This window comes from Hyperolius riggenbachi, chromosome 4 (assembly GCF_040937935.1).
Source record: "Hyperolius riggenbachi isolate aHypRig1 chromosome 4, aHypRig1.pri, whole genome shotgun sequence".
NCBI classification, from domain to species: Eukaryota; Metazoa; Chordata; class Amphibia; order Anura; family Hyperoliidae; genus Hyperolius; species Hyperolius riggenbachi.
The window spans coordinates 205,338,850-205,359,586 of NC_090649.1; the positions used below are offsets into that span (position 1 = coordinate 205,338,850).

Genomic DNA, 20,737 nt, shown 5'->3' on the forward strand with positions numbered 1-20,737 from the left:
TCCTGAAATGTTGGGACTGGCTGTTGTTCTATGAGTTTAAAGGGCCACTCCAGCAAAAAAAAAAAAAAAAAAAAGGAAGCAATTCAAATCTGTCAGAACCAATAGGTTTTGGACTAGTCCATCTCCTCATGGAGGATTCTCAGGGTTTTCTTCGTTTTCAAAAGCATTTCCTGAACAGCAGTTGCCAAGTCTGACAAAATAATGTGCAAACATGTAGGGAGCCTGGCACAGGAAATGCTGTTAAAAACAAAGAAAATCCTGAGAATCCCCCACGAGGAGATGGACTAGTCCAAAACCTGTTGGTCCTGTCAGATTTTAACTGCTCACTTTTTTTGCTGGTTCTTTAACCATGCAAAAACAGACAGAGTTTTTGTACATACAACAGCTAGTTTAGTTCTAAACACGGCATCCCTTTGACATGGGCTTATCTGAACCATTCACAATTTTAGCCCAAACTAAAAAGGGAACACTCAAGAGGTTCCAAACTTTATAGCAGACAACCTTGTTAGAAATGTTTTGGAGTCTGTGCGAGAAGACACAAGTGAAAAGTAAATAACTTCTATTTGTACTTTGTCTTGGTCAAAAGCCTAGATGCTGGCGCCTTCCCTCACCACAGACTGTCATTGCCACAGTCTTCAAGTGGGTCGAAATTAATGTTGAATAAGTGAAAACTAAACTTCTGTAATGACCCTAAAATTATTATTAAATATTGTTTAAAATGTATATACATTTACCTGGTTGGCCCTGCAGCTTCTTCTATTATGTGCATTGTGGTGTATACCAAACTGAATGGTTATTAGTTTTAATGTTGGTTCTTGTTTTATTGAAATCTAAATTTTGATGGCGTTTCAACCTGCTTTAACCACTTGACATTCCCGGGTTTTTCCCCTTTAAGGCCTTTTTCACAGTGTGACGTTAAAGTTGCACGTTAGAAAATGTTTTAACTTGGACTAACGCACAGCAATACTAAGTCTGTGCAACATTTACAGTGCACACGTTGCGTTTGTGTGTAACGTGCAGCATTATTAGAAAGTGCTGCATGCTGTGCGTTATACACGTTATTAACTGCATTGGACTGTTTGCACATGCTCAGTAATGACCTGGAAGCATACTTTCATTGCCTGTAAGCCCTACTGTATGAGATTATAACGGGGCATAGAGTTGTGGTGCAACTTTTTTGGGGCGTTGCGACTTTAACGTTGCATCAAAAAGCGACGTCCCACTGTGAAAGTAGCCTAAGATTCCTTACAATACAGCAGTAACTTTCTCTGAACAATCTAGGCTTTCTATGGGTATTATTTTTATCCAAGAATTTCTTTTTAAGTGGCATTTCATAGGGGGGGGGGGGGGGGGGGGAGTGAGTGAGTAATTGAGTGTGGTTGGTGGTGTGTGTGGTATGTGTGGGGTCTGTGGGGTGTGTACACATGCACACAATAATCTCCAGCCTTTGCATCTATTCATTTTATCCCCTGATGAAGGCGGTTGCAGAAATCCAGATTGGGAATTTTGTATTGTTACATGCTATTAAATCAAGAAGGTTTGAAGTGCATATGTGTATGTGCAGTCTTTCAACTATAGGCGCAGTCTGCACTATTGGTTTGTCTTTCGCTTGCCCCCATATCCAGGAAATCTTGGCTGACAGAGCTTGGATCACATCATGGAGCGCAAGACGTCCGATTTCCGGCTGATGCATTGGATGGAAACAGTTTGTCCCAACGCGCAGACATTGTGCAGTATGTTTTGGCCTGAGACACGCCACATATCTGCCTATTATCTGTCTGCAGGACGTGAGTAGCTGAAATATAAGCCTTTTCGCCACAGGTCAGGTACTTTTTTCATCACATTTTCAGCTGAACAGTGTACATCATTTAGCGCTCTGTTTGAATAGCCTGTGCATCTGTAATAATTGGATGCAATCGCTAGGGTGCCCGCTTTGGGGAACCCAGTGCTGTACAGATACATTGCTAGGTAACAGCACAGCGATGCATCTATACAACATTGGGTCCCCGAACTGTCACCTAAGCGATCCCATCCGATCACTACAGGCAGCAACCATTACAGGCGTCCAAGAATCTTAAGGCCAAGTAGAGGAGACACAATGGGGTTAATTAGAAAGGTGTAACCAAAGAGTGAAGGGAAAAAAGAAAAAAAAATTGTTTAGTGTGATACTGTCACTTCAACTTTGAATGAATGATTTCTGCTAAAACAGTCAGTGCACACACATGCAGAGGCAACAGAAGCAGGAGCTGCCGCAGCGGCATGTAGTGCAGGACATGACTCAAGTCTAGGATTCTTTAGAGAGGCCAATTACAGTAGGTAGTGAGTTACATCAGCGGTATGTAACAAACACATTTTTACTCTAAGGCTGCTTACACACTAAGACGTTACAGGCGCACGTTAGTGCAGCCTGTAACGCTCCCCCAACGCACAGCAATGTAACACAAGTGGGCTGTTCACACTGCATTACATGCAACGCTGCACGTTCTTCCGAAAGTGCAGCATGTTACGGCGTTACAGCGGCTTAAGCCGGTGGGTAATTAGGACTGTTTGAAACAGACAATGTTTTTAAAGAAACAGTCCTAAGTACCCACCCCCTTTGTTGTTGAAAAGAGATTGTTTTCTTCTGGGTAATTAGCTCAATAAAACAATTAGCTTCCTGAGATTTCTGCGGACAGTCAGGCTGCTGAAACAGGCTATTAAAACTCCTTTGATTGTAAAATACAAGGTAAAATACAAGTTTATTTTAATAATGAAACAAATTGTTGGCATGCATTTTTCATGTGCTATAGAAATGTCCTGAGTGCTAAAAAGGTGCTCGGTTCACTTTGACGTAGCACCTAACGCAACGTCTTTGTGTGCAAGTAGCCTCAAACAAACAGCAAAATTATCAAAGAAAACATGATGACTGATAGAACACCAAAAGGTACATTTACACTTCACTAAGAGCTCAAACCCACTAGCACCCTTTTCTAAGCGCTAGTGATTTGGAAAAAAAAAAAAAAAAAAACGCTTGCTAATGCAATGGTATTGGAGATTTTGATAAAATCACATTGTTTAAGTGGGATCACACCCATAGCAATAGATTAGCAAGAGCTTTTCAAAATAACTGCTTAGTAACGTACTGCTAGTGGGCTCCAGGTCTAAAGGGGCCCATACACTGAAAAGATTAGCAGCCAAATCGATCGATTGAAATCGAAATCGGCTGCAAATCGATCGATCTATCGATCTGACATGCTGGAAAATCTAGGTTGATCTGTGTGCTTATCATTTTGCATTGGATTTAATGTAAATCTGATGGGAAAAAAAATGCCATCAGATCGATTTTCAATAGATTGCATACTGAAATCTATTGGAAATCTGTTCCTAGAAAGAAGAAGAAGAAGAATTAAAAAAAAAAAAAAAAAAAAAAAAGGCTCCTAAACACATCAGAAATCTATCTCATGATCTATCTGCTGCTAATCTAACGAGTGTATGGCCACCTTAAAGCTTATTGAAAACATTGCCATTTCGCTGGAAAAAATGTTTTGCAATTGTGTGAAGAAAGTTCCCCTTTTCCCCCTAAATACAGCAGAAGCTATTTAGTATGGTTTAACACAGTTTACTACAGGTCGATTCAATCTGATAATTTTAGTACTAACACACTTTTGCTTTTAAGCTTTTGATTGAAATAGAACTTTCATTATTAGTCCTTCCAGTAACTCTGAAACCATTTATACATATTTTTTCCATTTAGTTTTATGTGGTTGTAATGCCTCAGACCATTGATGAGAATTGAGCCTTATCCTACTTTAACTTGTGTACCAGCAGTCTCTAGACCCTTAAAGAGAACCTGTAACAAAAAAGTTCCAGTAGAGCAGCCCGACAGCGATCAGCTATTTCCACCTATCTCTGTGCTGAGAGCCGATACTGCACCTGCGCTGGAGCCGGGAAGGTAAATATTTATATGCCCGCCGTTCGGAGGGCTAGAGCAAGACCGCTGTGGGACATAGGTGGACGGGGGAAGCCTCGATAGGATCCCAGGGGAAGTTTTTGTCATTACAGGTTTTCTTTAAGAGACCAGAGAATGCTGGTACCACAAAACGGTGCCTCCCTACAAATCACCACACATACCCACCACTAGGTCTCCCATCACCGCAGGCCCGTCTTTGACAGCAGAGCTCTGTGCTCCGGTCAGAAATTGCCTTCATTGGCTCTTTACCCTCTCCATTAATGCAAGCCAGGGATTGGCTCATGGTGATCATGTAGTCATGAGTCAATGAAGTCGGCCCGACTGGCTCACAAAGCTCTGCTGTCAGAGATGACCGAGGGAGGGGCCTGCAGCGGGTGCAGAGTGGTGAAGCAGTTGAAAATTTACATCTCGTCAGAGCCGTATAACCACCTGCAGGACAGATGTCAACCTACACGTTCCGCAAGTAGTTAAATATAAGAACGTTAAAACTTTAATGGCCCATGTTATCTTTCACTTCACCAAAAGTCTTGCCTTGAACTCCTTACTGAATAGGTACTGACCCTGGCCAGGATTTGAACTCTGGTCTCCCATGTCAAAGGCAGAGCCCTTAACCAGTACACTGGGTGACTTCAGAAAGTCCAGATGCAGCCGTTTGTGCAAAGGGAAATCAGATGCATGCTGCGGATATCTGCAGCATGCCATTCAATGGAAACTACTCTATTGACATGCATTGGCTTCAGTTTTGATGCTATGCGTATTCGTGGCCAGTGGAAACAGGCCTTTTAACTGACTACAGTTCCTGCCCCCAAAAAATAAATAAAAAATACTAGAATGATGCAACTCAAGCTGCAGTGGCAGTCACACCCACAGAATCTGAAACTCACTAACTGTACTTCAAACGCATTCTTAATTACTAAGCTATTAAATGCATCATTACATCTGTGCCTGAAAACAGGCTTTGGGATGTCCATAGACCTGAAAAGCTGGTAAGCTAAATCAACTGATATACATCTCTATCATCCACCTGCTGTTTTATATTTTAAAAAAAACAAACAAAAAAACACCCTGATCTATTGGGGCAAATTCATTCATCTAAACAGGGACAACATCATAAATTCAGGATACTCTACAGAGAACACAGAATTGGCACAGCACCAGATGATCCGGTGTTGAACCAGTGTTGGAGGAAAAATGGCCAATATGGCACGGCTCAGGCACCATCTCTGCAGTGTATAGGGATACACTAGCAAACCATTTACATTCTGCCATCTGCAGAACAAGTTTTGGACTTGTGGCTAACTTTACTCAACTCAGTCCTCAAATACCCCCAACAGTGCATGCTTTGTGGAGAGTCACAGTAGTTAAAGTGATCCTAAACCCCCCCCCCAAAAAGTGCCCCTGGGGGTACTTGGGAGAGGGAAGACTAATGATTCTTAAGAGTCTTTTCTCATCCTTCTCCGCAGGACCGTTCCAGCGCTGGGACCTCCGAAAAAGCCGGTCAACAGTTCGTGCAGGCGCACTAGAATGGTCCCACTCTGCTCTCTTCAGAAAACGCTGTCTGCACCTGCACAGTAGCATGTACCAGATTGGGCTCAGCTATTTCTGCTAGAGCCCAAGCGGGACGGTTGTAGTGAACATGCACAGGGAGGCCTCTCTTCAGGGATCCCAGCGCTGGACGTCTGAGGAATGCCTCTTTAGGAACCAGGGGATTGCCTCCTCCCAGAGTATCCATTTTTTACCCCTTTATAAAAGTCACTGCGAATGTTTGTGGCACTGTTGGGGGGTACTTGAGGACTGAGCTGAGAAACCATGCTCTTGTGTATTCTCAAATGTGAGATGCTGAAATGGAGAGGTATTCCATGATTAGTAAAACCCCATATTGGTCAAACATTTTTGCAAGGCAAGGAACAGTTTAGAAAATGTTTGATTAAAGACCACAGTTTAAAGTTTTTGAAGAGTTGGATTGATACTCATTTTATTAAATACAAAGTGACGTAGCAAGACAACCTAAGCCTGTGCAAACTTTTATGACTTTATGGAATTTGTTACAAAAGCAGCATGAGAGCAATTTAAATCATGCAATAGATTTGCAAGTCTCACTGGCTCTTCCATCGTTCTCTTATGCATCACATCTCCATTCGGTTTTAACCTACACAAAAAGTGAGACATCATCACTAGACTGACTGGAGACTTGCAATCAGTCACCTAATTAAACTGATCATACTATTCCACAATTTCTCCTAGAAAAGAATTTCTGTGCAATTAAAATGATCATCTGTACTTGTAACAAGCGTTGGGCTAATACATTTGACAAACATGTAAACTTCAGGTTTAAAACACAACCAGAAATGGCATTTATGGAAAATGAAGTTTGCTCTGGGATACTCAGATTTTGGAATTAACGACCTATTATCCAGCAGCTAATCAGATTTGAGAGCTGACAAAGTTCCATTTCTGGTCAAATTGAAGTCTACGTAGTCATCTAACTTCTTGATCATAACAGCTTGTGACCATGCATTCAGGACTATGTGTGGAAACCAGTGTTCATTTCATTAATATACAAAATGCCAGCTATGAAATGTCTTAAAGGGACTTAGAACACCTCTCATGGGTATGCTTTTAAGACTCAACCAGTACTGCAAAGTACTTAAAGATGCATACCGTTCTGTAGCTTGTGCGCTCCTCTCATTTGATGCCTGAATCACCGTTCTACACCAAATAGTTTTCGGTCGATTTAAATTTAAAAATCGCGGCTGCCATCTTGGCTATGTTATAACTTCCAGGTCACCTGTTTTCTGTTAGAGAAGTGCATCACTGAATGAAGCAGGAAGAGGAAGTGACAGGCATTGCCATTGCAAACGGCTCCTCCAGAGGGGTCATAGCACGACTTTGTTGGAAGTCGTCTGGATTAAAGGCATACCCATGAGTGGTGCTCAGAGTCCCTTTAACAGTACATACATACTACCAAAAGATGTAGCCAACATAAAAGTTTCAATGGCAATAAGGATTTGACCCACTTTTTGCTGAAGACATACCTTCAGAATGTTGGTCTCTCAAATTGCTCTTAGAAAAAGGCTGAGGCTTGGAAACTTCTTTTCCAGACTTTGTTTCTTTACTGCACTCATAGTCATGGCTTGCCTTTGAAGTTTGCAGGTTGCTGCTATTTTGAGGAGCATTCATTTTAATATTTTGTCCTAAATCTAGATTCCCAGTATAACTGACATCTCTACCATGGTGTTGCATTTGAACTCCTGATGGCTTCTTGCTTGCGTCACCAAGGTCCGACACCTTCTCATGCCTTGAACTACAAGTGCTGCCATCTTGTGAAACACCCACAAAACTAGAATCTTTGTCATAAACAGGGTCAATGGTGGCACATTCCTCCAGTTGAAGTTTTTGTGCTATATAATTCAAATAGGATTTAAACCGTCCACTGTGATGCTGTTGCACCAGTCTGGCATAGGCATTCTTTTGTTGAGACCCTGCCCAGTTTGAGCCTTCTGATGCTACTTGACCAGGATTAGTCTTTGAATATGGTGAATGGTCCATGTCACAAGTCTTTATGGGTAAATTAAACATGAAAAGGGAAGAAAAAAAAATAAGTTAACTTTGGAGCCATAATGAAACCTGATTTGTCAAGACCTCAGCAACCAACCAAGTCTTATTTTAATCAAGTTCTGACTGGTAGCTCTATGTCTAGTACACACCATGCTATTTCCCATCAGATAGACAGGTCGAGGCCATTATTTTCAACACGTCCGATCTGATTTCAAATAGTTTTTCCAATCACTTCTGTACAAAACCGATCAGAAATCAGATTGGACCTGTTGGAAATAATTCCACCTGTCTAATGGAAGCAGGCATTAGACAACTTTTTAGTTTGCTTTGAACGGTTCTTAATAAATTAGCCTTTTGTTTGTGGGGAAATACAGAAAGGGGGGGGGGGAGGGAAGACAAAATCTATTTTGTAGTCCAACACCAAAAACAAGCAAGTTGAAAGGAATCCAAGGTGAGAGTGATATGGAGACTGCCATATTTATCTCTTTGTAATCAATACAAGTTAACACAAGATTCACAGAACTGCCAGGTATCAGTAGTACCCGAGTCACAACCCTGAAACAAGCATGTAGCTATTCCAGGCAGAGCACCTGATCTGCATGCTTGTTTAGGGTCTACAGCTAAAAGACTTAGGTTAGGTTCACAGTGGTGCGTTGCAGCGTAAAGGCCGCATTGTAATGTGGCTGCCACATTGCAATTCACAGCCTATGCGGTGTTCACAATGTGGCAGGCGCAATGCAGTTTAACTGTGTGTGGCATCGTAACGCAGTGCTGATTAAGATTTATTTTGCAGTAATGTGATTCAGACCACAATTTTTGATGTCAGACCACTGTTCCACTGTGAACCTAGCCTCAAGGCTCATACACACGTCCAACTTAATGCACAACCAACCGCACAACATTATTAACCACACAACAAATTGTGTACCTGGCAAGTACGTACACACGCCAACTGACTCCCTTAAATACTACGCATGCAAGCTAAATGACAAACTTCACAACATGTCCGCATTCAAAAACAATCAAGTTGTTCAAAAGACTTGTACGCATTCCAACCCTCCTGATAGTTGGTCAGATTGATCCACCGGTTGGATCTGGTAACCAACCGGTTATCAGTTGGTCACCTGGTTGTTTGCCAGCCCTACACACGCTTAACTTATCTTCCAACAGACAAGTTGGGAAGATAGTTGGACAGATTGTTGGTAGGTGTGTATGAGCACTGATTCGGTGGAACATCAGGCAACTTGCATTGTTTAAAATGAAAAGGGGAACAGCTTCCAGATCACTCTCACTTCAAGTTTCCTTGAAGGTGCTTGGTTAATGTTACCACCTATGCCATCCACAGATGTCTGTTTCTACCATCTCCCCTTGTCTCAGGACACTTCAGAACCTATACAGCTAGGTTTTCTCGATTTTCCCTGTCCAAAGAGAAAGAGGTTTTCTACATAGATTACAACTTTTGTGTTTACTGTGGGGGTTCTGAACAATTCTTTAGTTCCTATCCAGTTAAGGCAGGGAATACACTTATTTAACTATTTAAGGACCAAGCTAATTGAAATCTACGCCCTGTTTTGGTGGTCTCCTGGCTGGCAGGGCGTAGATTTCAATTAGCCGCCGCTGAGCGCATTCGCAGATTCCGTCGCTCCCCGCTGATCAAACCTGACGAGTCTCGCCGCATCTCACAGGCTTTGCCTGTCTCTATGACGGCAGAGCCATGCGAGTTGGTCAGGAGCCGATTTCATTGGCTCCTGGCCCTGTCTTTCAATGTAAGCCGCTCCCATTGGCTTACATTGAAAGACAGGGTCAGGAGCCAATGAAAGCGGCTCCTGACCGGCTCACATGACTGCAGTCATAGAGATGACAGAGTCTATGTCCTGGGGTCCTGGCGAATATGCGCGGCGATTCGTCGGGTTTCTGTCGTTCTGGAACCAGCGGTCTCTGGTCCTTAAGGGGGCATAGCCCACTGGCACTTAAGTGGTTAAATAGCATGCATTTTCCTGCAAAACAGAAAATGCATGTGGCATTGCATGAAGAGATTGTGTAGGAAAGCTCTCATTCTACATGGAGAAGGTAACATTGGCTAATCAAAGCTGGATGTGCGTATGCACCCTTGGGCTATTCATACACTACTAAATGTGGCCAAAAGATAGGGCTGGTGCACACCGAGCGGCTCTTTCAGCGTTTCTGCAGCTGCTTGCGGCTGCGGATCCGCTTGGTCAATGTATCTCAATGGGGTGGTGCACACCAGAGCAGGAGGCGTTTTGCAGAAACGAAAAATGCCGGGGTGAGGCATTTTTTGGATTGCGGGTGCGTTTCTGCCTCAATGTTAAGTATAGGAAAACCGCAAACCGCTCTGAAAAACGCCTGTTCAGAGCGTTTTTGTTACAGAAGCTGTTCAGTAACAGCTTTACTGTAACAATATATGAAATCTACTATACTGAAATCCGCTGCAGCAATCCGCAAAACGCCATAGAAAAACAACAAAAAGCGTTTCAAAATCTGCTAGCATTTTGCGGATCTGCTAGCGGGTTTTGGTGTGCACCGGGCCATAGATCAGAATCAGTTTATTTTGCCAAATAAGTTTGCACTTACAAGGAATTTGTCTTGGCAGCTGCTCAACCAATGCTGGGAATACACGGGTCGTTTCTGGCACTCGATTCTGCGCCCCATAGTTTTTGCCGCTCGATTCTTATCTTCCACTTGTTTTTCTTAACTTTTTCAATTCACTTCAATGACAAATTGAGCGGCAAAATAATTGAACAGTGATCGGACATGCTGGAAATTATCCATTTAACCATCTAATCAGCTAAAATTCGACCCGTGTATTCCCAGCATAAGATCAGAAAAGGATATATCTGATTGAATCCTTGCACGCAGATTTTTAATAAAATTGCAGCAAGAAATCCATGATATGAATACTGTACATTGAACCGCAGTATTGCATTGTTTGATGCAGTGCAATAGTATGGGCTGTCGTTCTGCCACGCTCAATATCTTAACTCCAGGAACAATGTACTAATTGGACCGTGAGACATTGAAATATAGCACTCAGTAAGGCCCCAGTTCACACTAGCGTTAAGTGGCAAACAGATTGGTGAAAGCGGATCTGATTACCGGTCGATCGGATCAGTTTTCACTCTGTCTGCCTTCAGCTGCTTCCATTCCGTTTCCCCATATCCCTCCTCCCAGACCCACATCAGCAAAGTGAATTTTGCTGTAAGACACTAGTGTGAAGAAATGCTCCATTTTCTCATTGCCCCAATGCAGTAGTGTTTCAGCTTCCATTTCTGTTCTGCTGGGCTCAGCGGTCTGAAAAAATTGCTGCAGAAGGAAACGTGCGTTCCATTCAGCAGATCGTGCGAAACGGATCTGTTTGAACGGACAGATGTAAATGGATCCATAGATTAACACTGGATCCATTCCAATCTGTTCCCTTCCAATCCACGAACGGACCGTTTAAGTGTGAACTGGGCCTAAAAGGGGCGCCCCATTTGCGTCAACAAAAATTTCCTTATTAAACGGCAGGGACTGTATAAAAAAAAAGAAAATGTGATCAGTTAAATTGCAGCTTTACAGCAGATCTAATTAGCAGTTTTATAGCCACTTGGGTAAACTGCAGCTTTGTGGTTCTGTAATTAGGCTTTGGGTAAATTACTGTTTTGTAAGTGCTGTAATTGGCGGCAGTAGGTGGGGAGAGGTTAGGGATCACCCTGGGACACACCTTCAATTTTCAATGGATTGGCCAACTTACCACCTCCACATAGTGTGAGAGCCAACAGGTTATGAACACAGTAAAACCCCCATTAATAATGCACCAACGGCGATTGGCTGATGACGAGTAAGTGCACTTTCTAGTTGCTGGAAAATCAATGTTAAAAATATGCCTAACACACAGCACAGTACTATACCCCACACTGTATACTTACCATAAACTCTGTATTAATGTTGACATACAGTACTTAAAAGTAAATTAAGACAAAAAGAGAGTTACCGTAACTTAAATGAAACCAGAGCTAACTGAAACAAAAAGTTTTATACGTACCTGGGGTTTCCTCCAGCCTCATCCGCACAGATCGCTCCCACACCGCCGTCCTCCGCCTTCTCCTGCGCTGGTACTGGGTCCCATAACTTCCTCCAGTCGCGGCCAGTCTGATGCAAGTGAAGTGCACTATTTACATATACCTCCAGCAGCCGCTGGAAAGATACGTAGAGGGTGCACTTCTCTTGCAGAGACTGGCGAAGGTTATGGGACCCGGTACCAGCGCAGGAGAAGGTGGAGGACGGTGGCGTGGGAGCGATCCGTGCAGATGGGGCTGGAGGAAGCCTCAGGTATGTATAAAACTTTTAGTTTCAGTCAGCTCTGGTACATGTTAAGGTAACAGAGGTTGATTTCTGTATAAAGAGGTGTGAAAGGAGATTTATGTATCCTACAAGGCCAGGATTATTTTTTCTGGTTGCATTAGAATTCTGGTTAACCAAGTTCTGGATAATGGGGGTTTTACTGTACTGTGAACAGGTTGTGTAAGTAAACTCGCATACTACATACAGTATATTTATATTTTAAAGGTGGGGAGTAGATGCGGGTGGTTAGTGTAAGGGCACAAACACCCACTAGCAATCTTTTCTAAGCACCAGTGATTTGAAAAAGCTCTTGCTAATGCAATGCGAGATTTTTATAAAATCACATCGCTCAAGTGCGATCATACCCATAGCATTACATTAGCATATATTGTGCGTGCTGGGGGGGGGGGGGGGGGTAGTATTAGGTGAGTATTTTTAGGGGGAGTTGGAGATTACTGTGCTTGGTGGTAAAACTGGCATTGGATGTCACTGAAGATCCTTCATGAAACAATTGAGGATCTCCTACACACACACACGCTTTGGATTTTCATACAATCGGGCCTTTATCAGCTAGCCCAACCACGTTTAGTCCAGCATGCGTACATCACTTAACTCTGGGCGAGCCTATTATGCACTTATGCTAGGTACACAAGAATGAGATTTTCTGGCAGATGTACTGCTGTAGAGCAATTATTTCCAACGTGGTCGATCTGATTTCAGACTTTACAATTCACCGATATCGAAAAATCCATTTGAAATCAGATCAGACTTGCCACGTCCAAAAGGCTGCTGCTGCGAGTGCGCCCGGTACTGTGGTCGCTCATTGATCTAAGTCCCCCGTAGAAAGACCAACGGCTTCTTTAAGAAGCCGCAATCTTTCTGAAGAGAAAAAAAAAAAAAAAAAAAAAAAAAAAAAAAAAAGGCAGAGACTGTGGCCAAAAAGTAAAACTAGATCGACATACTTTTTTTATGAAACACACTACTACATTTACAATTAACCATTTACCTCCCACACCAAAAAGCAAACATTACCCAAATAAACGTTCAATGTAAAAAAAAAAAAATATATATAACTAGTTACCTAAGGGCCTGAACTTTTTTAATATGCATGTTAAGAGGGTATATTACGAACATTTTTTAAATTATAAGCTTGTAAATAGTTATGGACTCAAAACTGAAAAAAATGCATCTTTATTTTCAAATAAAATATTGGTGCCATACATTGTGATAGGGACATAATTTAAATGGTGTAATAACCGGGACAAATGGGCACATAAACTACAGAGGTTTGAATTATGGTAGCAAGTATTTTAAAGCTACAATGGCCAAAAACTGAGAAATAATGAATTTTTTTTTTTTAGTATTCCCGTGTAAAATGCATTTAGAAAAAAAAAAAATTCTTAGCAAAATGTACCACCCAAAGAAAGCCTAATTGGTGGCAGAAAAAAATATCAATTCATTGTGATAATTAATGATAAAGTTATCGGCGAATGAATGGGAGATGAAAATTGCTCGGATGCATAAGGTGAAAAACAACAACTGAAGGCTGAAACCAGACAGGCAGAACATGCTAGAAAATGATAGAATAGTGGGATGTGTTTTGAAAGCTCTAGTGAGAAATGTTAATCTTAAAAATAAGCCTTTCAGAAACCAATTTCATTGGCATTTCTAGTAGATCACTTTGATTAACTCTGGCTTACAGAAGTCAATACAGTGTTGTTTTTACCCTGTTGCCGCCTCCCCAGACTCTTTTAGCTGGGTGCTTCACCCAGTTAATTTTGGTAAGTATCCAGCTGTCATTGGCTCACCTTCTCATCCTTCTCCTATGCTGTAAGCAGGTCCAGTTCTAGACGTTTTGCTGCCCGAGGCAAACTTGTGAGGATGTGCAATGTGGTAGCGGTCCAACAACCCTCACAGGATGCCCTGGTAAACAATAGCCACTTTATGTCTGCACCTTGAAAGTATCCACATGTACCCAATATCAGCCAGCAGCCACAGGTGGTACCCAATATTAGCCAGCAATCATAGGTAATCGCAATCTGTCAGAGGCAATCCCTGCTTCAATTAGTGGATAGCAAAGACTATATAAAGGAAGACGCAGAGAGCCCAGTAGTGTAGTATGTACTGTAAATTGGGTATGGAAGGTAAGTATAGGTAGGTTATACTCACACACAAGGGTTACCATCCAGGTAACCACTATGAAGGCAGGTGAGGAGATTACACCGGTCCCCACTCAGGGTTAAGAAGTTGCTCTCTGTACATCCGAGGGGAGAAAAAAAAAAAAAAAAAAAAAGGAAGAACTCCCTTCCACCAGGGGTGGAAACAACTGCAATAGTAGTACAGAGGCAGCAACAGGGTAAAAACAATATTTCTTTAAAGCGGTATTGTAACCATAAAAAAAATCAAATTTCAACAGCAACTGGTCTGAGTGTATTAAGTGATAAAGATGCTAATCCTGCATTCAAAACTTTTTTCTGCTGTTATAGTTTGGAGTTATTACATACTATAGGAGCACTGGCCCTAGTGCCAAAGAGTTAAATGCTGGGAGTTCTTTTTATCTATAATATATTCCTCCACACATTGGATGTGTACATAAAAAAAAAAAAAAAAAACTCTGGGAGGGGGGCAGCTAATGAATACACAATTAGCAATGGAAGAAGGAAGGGGGGGGGGGGGGGGGGGCGCGCACAAAAGTCAGGGAGGATATGATGTCAGCATTAGCTTGGCAAGATGGCAACTGCCTAGAAAAAGATTTTCTGCTTTTCCTTTATAAAATTCACAGGAATCATTAAGTGGATAGCACAATACATCTGTTATGTAAGTAGAGGTAGTATTTATCTACTTATATATGTGGTTTTTATTTTTAGGTTAGCATGGGTGTCGCTTGTTCTTTAAAATGGATAAAATGAAGTAGGTAGCGGTGGACTTACCCCTCCAAAACAGACACAAAAAGTTTTAACCACTTCCCGACCGCCGTATAGACAATTGGCGGCCGGGAAGTGGACCCCGCAAGGACCGCCATATTGACAAATGGCGGCGGTCCTTGTAGGGGCATGGGCGGCGCGATCGCGTCGTGACGCGATCGGCCGTTGGGGACTGGCTCCGCCCACCCCGCGCTGTAACCCGCCGGCGGGTTACTAGCACCCGGATCGCCGCATACAAAGTGTATAATACACTTTGTAATGTTTACAAAGTGTATTATACAGGCTGCCTCCTGCCCTGGTGGTCCCAATGTCCGAGGGACCACCAGGGCAGGCTGCAGCCACCCTATGTCGCACCCAAGCACACTGATTCCCCCCCCCTCTGCCCCAGATCGCCCACAGCACCCCCCAGACCCCCCCCCTGCCCACCCCCCTGTTTGCACCCAATCACCCCCCTAATCGCCCATCAATCACTCCCTGACAATGCTATTTTTTTTTTATCCCCCCCTCCTGATCACCCCTCAGATTCTCCCCAGACCCCCCCCCCCCCCCCCCCCCCAGTGTACTGTATGCATCTATCCCCCCTGATCACCTGTCAATAACCCATCAATCACCCCCTGTCACCGCCACCCATCAATCAGCCCCTAACCTGCCCCTTGCGGGCACCCAATCACCCGCCTACACGCTCAGATTGCCCTCAGACCCCCCCTTATCAATTTGCCAGTGCAATATTTACATCTGTTCTTCCCTGTAATAACCCACTGATCACCTGTCAATCACCCATCAATCACCCCCTGTCACTGCCACCCATCAATCAGCCCCTAACCTGCCCCTTGCGGGCAATCTGATCACCCACACCAATAGATCGCCCGCAGAGCCGACGTCAGATCACCTCCCAAGTGCAGTGTTCTCTACCCTAAACACCCACTAATTACCCATCAATCACCCCCTGTCACTGCTACCCATTAGATTCAGGGCTGTGGAGTCGGTCCAAAAATCCACCGACTCCGACTCAGACTCCGACTCCTCAGTTTAGGATTCCACCGACTCCAACTCCGACTCCACGACTCCGGCTCCTCTAATTTGCATATTACAATTTTGTTGATTAAAAGTATGTAACATGAAATTCGTCTCTTAACTGCCAATGCTTAGGAATTTTACAAGACAACTGAAGTGAGAAGGATATGTAGACTACTATATTTATTCCCTTTAGACTAAAACTAGTCCTTGGTAAGAGTACTTGTAAAAGGTACAAACCGGAACAAAGAACATCTATCAGGCCCTAGGCAATGTAAGGGCTGGTGCACACCGAGCGGCTTTTTGGGCGTTTTCAGATCCGCTTGCGGCTGCGGATCTGCTTGGTCAATGTATCTCAATGGGGTGGTGCACACCAGAGCGGCAGGCGTTTTGCAGAAACGAAAAATGCCTGGGTGAGGCATTTTTTGGATTTCGGATGCGTTTCTGCCCCAATGTTAAGTATAGGAAAAACGCAAACCGCTCTGAAAAACGCCTGTTCAGAGCGGTTTTGCAGGCGTTTTTGTTACAGAAGCTGTTCAGTAACAGCTTTACTGTAACAATATATGAAATCTACTATACTGAAAACCGCAGCAGCAATCCGCAAAACGCTAGCAAAACGCCTCATAAAAATAAAAAAAACGTTTAAAAATCTGCTAGCGTTTTGCGGATCTGCTAGCGGGTTTTGGTGTGCACCAGCCCTAAGTGTGGGTACATGTAAGAATGATGTGCAGGTATTCTGCAGGGGAATGAGGAGATTGTAAACAGACAACACCTCTGTGTTCAATGTGCACAGCATTCTCAGTGGATTCCCTGCAGCTCTGTAGGGAGTGCATATGTAGAGTATAGTACTACTGTGTAACAAAGTAAACCTGAGACAGATGAAATTAAAGTTTTATACATAACTGGGGCTTCCTCCAGCCGCCTTCAGGATAATCAGTCCCTCGTTGTCCTCCTCCACCACCTGGATCTTCTGCTATGAGTCCAGGTACTTGAGCCAGTCAAGCGTAGTGCACATGCACACACTCCGCCGCCAGGAGCATACTACACCTGTGCAGCACTATTGCGCAGGTGCAGAATGTTCCTGGCTGTGGGAGCGGCATGCGGCCGGACAGCGCTGACTGGCTGAATTACCAGGACTCATAGCAGAAGATCCGGGTGGTGGAAGACAGTGAGGGACTGATTAGCCCGAAGGGGGCTGGAGGAAGCCCCAGGTATGTATAAAACTTTACTTTTCACCCGTCTCAGTTTCCCTTTAATTTGTAGTCACCAAACCAAATTTTAATAACATATCAAATTATTTGATTTCATCAGCAAAGGGAGTGCATACATTTGCATAAATCAGCATCAATGCAGAATTATTTCCATCTCGTTGACCATCTCTATTAGTGACATGGCTACACATCAGGCTTTATTCTTACAGCATAGATGTTATTTAGTATATATAAGAGATTCCTGTGTACACATCATATATACAGTCACAATCAGATATGTATATCTGACTTTAAAAATACGGGGACTGCTTTATTGAAGCAGCACAAGTAACTAATTTTGATTGGTTTATTTCATTTTTGTAGACTAAGCACAGCTATTACTGTATATATACTGTATATATACATTATTTTTAATGACTATTATCTGAGAAATGGAAAATTTTATCATATTTTCTATTTTAATTACAGTTACAAATTCATTAGGAGTCGGAGTCGGTGCATTTTTTCCCGACTCCGACTCCAGGCACCCAAAATTGCCCGACTCCGACTCCACAGCCCTGATTAGATTAGACCCCTATCTGCCCCTAGGGCACCCAATCACCCACCCACACCCTCAGACCCCAGCCCTGATCACCTCGCCAGTGCATTGCTTGCATCTATTCCCCCCCTCTAATCACACCTTGAGACACCCATCAATCACCTCCTGTCACCCCCTAGCACACCTACCCATCAGATCAGGCCCAATACAACCTGTCATCTAAAAGGCCACCCTGCATATGACCGTTTCCACAAAATTCACCCCCTCATAGACCACCTGTCATAAAAATTTGCAGATGCTTGTACCCCTGAACAGTCATTTTGAGCCATTTGGTTTCCAGACTACTCACGGTTTTGGGCTCCTGATCACTCAGCCAAACCCTCAGATCCCCCTCAGACCCCCTTCCGATCACCTCCCCAGTGCATTGATTGCATCTATTTTCCCCTCTAACCACCCCCTGAGACACCCATCAATCACCTCCTGTCACCCCCCCAGCACTCCTATCCATCAGATCAGGCCCAATACAACCTGTCATCTAAAAGGCCACCCTGCATATGACCGTTTCCACAAAATTCACCCCCTCATAGACCACCTGTCATAAAAATTTGCAGATGCTTGTACCCCTGAACAGTCATTTTGAGCCATTTGGTTTCCAGACTACTCACGGTTTTGGGCCCCTAAAATGCCAGGGCGGTATAGAAACCCCACAAGTGACCACATTTTAGGAAAAAAAAAAAAAAAAAAAAAAAGACACCCCAAGGTATTCTGTTAGGTGTATGACAAGTTCATAGAAGATTTTATTTTTTGTCAAAAGTTAGCGAAAATTGATCATCTTTTTTTTTTTTTTTCCCACAAAGTGTCATTTTTCACTAACTTGTGACAAAAAATAAAATCTTCTATGAACTTGCCATACACCAAACGGAATACCTTGGGGTGTCTTCTTTCTAAAATCAGATCACTTGTGGGGTTCCTATACTGCCCTGGCATTTTAGGGGCTCTAAACCGTGAGGAGTAGTCTAGAAAAAAAAATGCCTCAAAATGACCTGTGAATAGGACGTTGGGCCCCTTAGCACACCTAGGCTGCAAAAAAGTGTCACATGTGGTACCGCCGTACTCAGGAAAAGTAGTATAATGTGTTTTGGGGTGTATTTTTACACATACCCATGCTGGGTGGGAGAAATCTCTCTGTAAATGGACAATTGTGTGTAAAAAAAAAAAAAAAAACAATTGTCATTTACAGAGATATTTCTCCCACCCAGCATGGGTATGTGTAAAAATACACCCCAAAACACATTATACTACTTCTCCTGAGTACGGCAATACCACATGTGTAGCACTTTTTTGCAGCCTAACTGCGCTAAGGGGCCCAAAGTCTAATGAGCACCTTTAGGCTTTACAGGGGTGCTTACAATTTAGCACCCCCCAAAATGTCAGGACATTTTTCCAATAGCCCCCTGCAGCTGTCCGGTGCCCTCGCCGTCTCCCTCCGATCCTCCTGGCCCCACCAGCAGCCACTTCCTGTTTCGGTGACAGGAGCTGACAGGCTGGGGAATGGTCTCCTGACTTGCGGTGTATTCAGCAGGAGAGGCCGGAGATAGATGCTGGTATTGCGTGGGGGGGGGGGGGCACGTGGGGGTGTCCCGTCTCATCTCTTATGACAAATTTCCGCCTGATGGAACCTACCTCCTCGTGTTTGCAGCGTCCTGCCGGCGGTGATTCTACAGCTGCAGGTAATTTGTTTTGTATGTGCGGTGGTAGACAGAGCATTATCTTGAACAGGTGGAGGGAGGAGGGGGTTATGGCTATATATTAGACTTAGAGTCTAGTCGCTTGTTGCGGTCACTTTGTTATGCTGGGTACACACGGGGTACTGCTGTAGCTTGTCGCTAGCACACTGGGGACGTGTGCGCGTCAGCTCGGTTGCCAGGTCCCTCTGTGCAGCAGCCGTACACACGGCGCACAGAGGGACAGAGATGCGGCGGAAGCTGTCGCCGAAGGTTCCTCCCCCCCCGCCAGAAGCTCCGTCCATCATCTATGGGTTGCTGTCGCTAGTCCGCATACACACACGCACACGCACACACGTGGCGGACAAGCGACAGTTGCGGTGACAGCTGTTGCCGGCGATTGCCCACGACAATCGCCTGGCGACAGCTCTGACTAGCGACAGTTCGTGGCGCGCATGTTATACATACGGGGACCTGTAGCCGCAACACGCGCGTGCCACGTTGTTGCAGCGACAGTTGTAACCCGTGTATATAAGCCATTAGTGCGGAATCAGGGAGATGGAGCAGCCCAGTTCTCCTTCAGATTCCATGCAAAAGCCTGTGGATGTGCAAGGTGCCCAGAGCAATCCTGTTGCCCAAGGACAGGTATTATGTGTGGTTGTTGTGTATATATTTACAGTGGGTTGCAAAAGTATTCAGCCCCCTTGAAGGTTTTCCACATTTTGTCATATTACTGCCACAAACATGAATCAATTTTATTGGAATTCCACATGAAAGACCAACACAAAGTGGTGTACACATGAGAAGTGGAACGAAAATCATACATAATTCCAAACATTTTTTACAAATAAATAACTGCAAAGTGGTGTGTGCATAATTATTTGGCCCCCTTTGATCTGAGTGCAGTCAGTTGCCTATAGACATTGCCTGATGAGTGCTAATGACTAAATAGAGTGCACCTGTGTGTAATCTAAAGTCAGTACAAATACAGCTGCTCTGTGAGGGCCTCAGAGGTTGTCTAAGAGAATATTGGGAGCAACAACACCGTGAAGTCCAAAGAACACACCAGACAGGTCAGGGGTAAAGTTATTGAGAAATTTTAAGCAGGCTTAGGCTACAAAAAGATTTCCAAAGCCTTGAACATCCCACGGAGCACTGTTCAAGCGATCATTCAGAAATGGAAGGAGTATGGCAAAACTGTAAACCTACCAAGACAAGGCCATCCACCTAAACTCACAGGCCGAACAAGGAGCACGCTGATCAGAAATGCAGTCAAGAGGCCCATGGTGACTCTGGACGAGCTGCAGAGATCTACAGCTCAGGTGGGAGACTCTGTCCAAGGGACAACTATTAGTCATGCACTGTACAAAGTTGGCCTTTATGGAAGAGTGGCAAGAAGAAAGGCATTGTTAACAGAAAGCATAAGAAGTCCCGTTTGCAGTTTGCCACAAGCCATGTGGGGACACAGCAACCATGTG

General features: G+C 43.7%; 1 protein-coding gene across 3 annotated transcripts in view; it reads right to left on the reverse strand.

Annotated features, from left to right (window-relative positions):
* The window catches only part of DIS3L2 (DIS3 like 3'-5' exoribonuclease 2), a 313,259-nt gene that overhangs the window by 281,979 nt on the left and 10,543 nt on the right, over positions 1–20,737 (reverse strand). For 2 of the 3 annotated variants that reach the window (XM_068281273.1, XM_068281272.1), the window contains exon 2: positions 6,985–7,507. The exons of the other annotated variant lie outside the window; for it this stretch is intronic. In XM_068281273.1, the coding sequence (XP_068137374.1) occupies positions 6,985–7,498 (514 nt within the window). In that variant the 5' untranslated portion in view covers positions 7,499–7,507. The remainder of the gene's footprint in view (positions 1–6,984; positions 7,508–20,737) is intronic. 3 annotated transcript variants of the gene reach the window in all.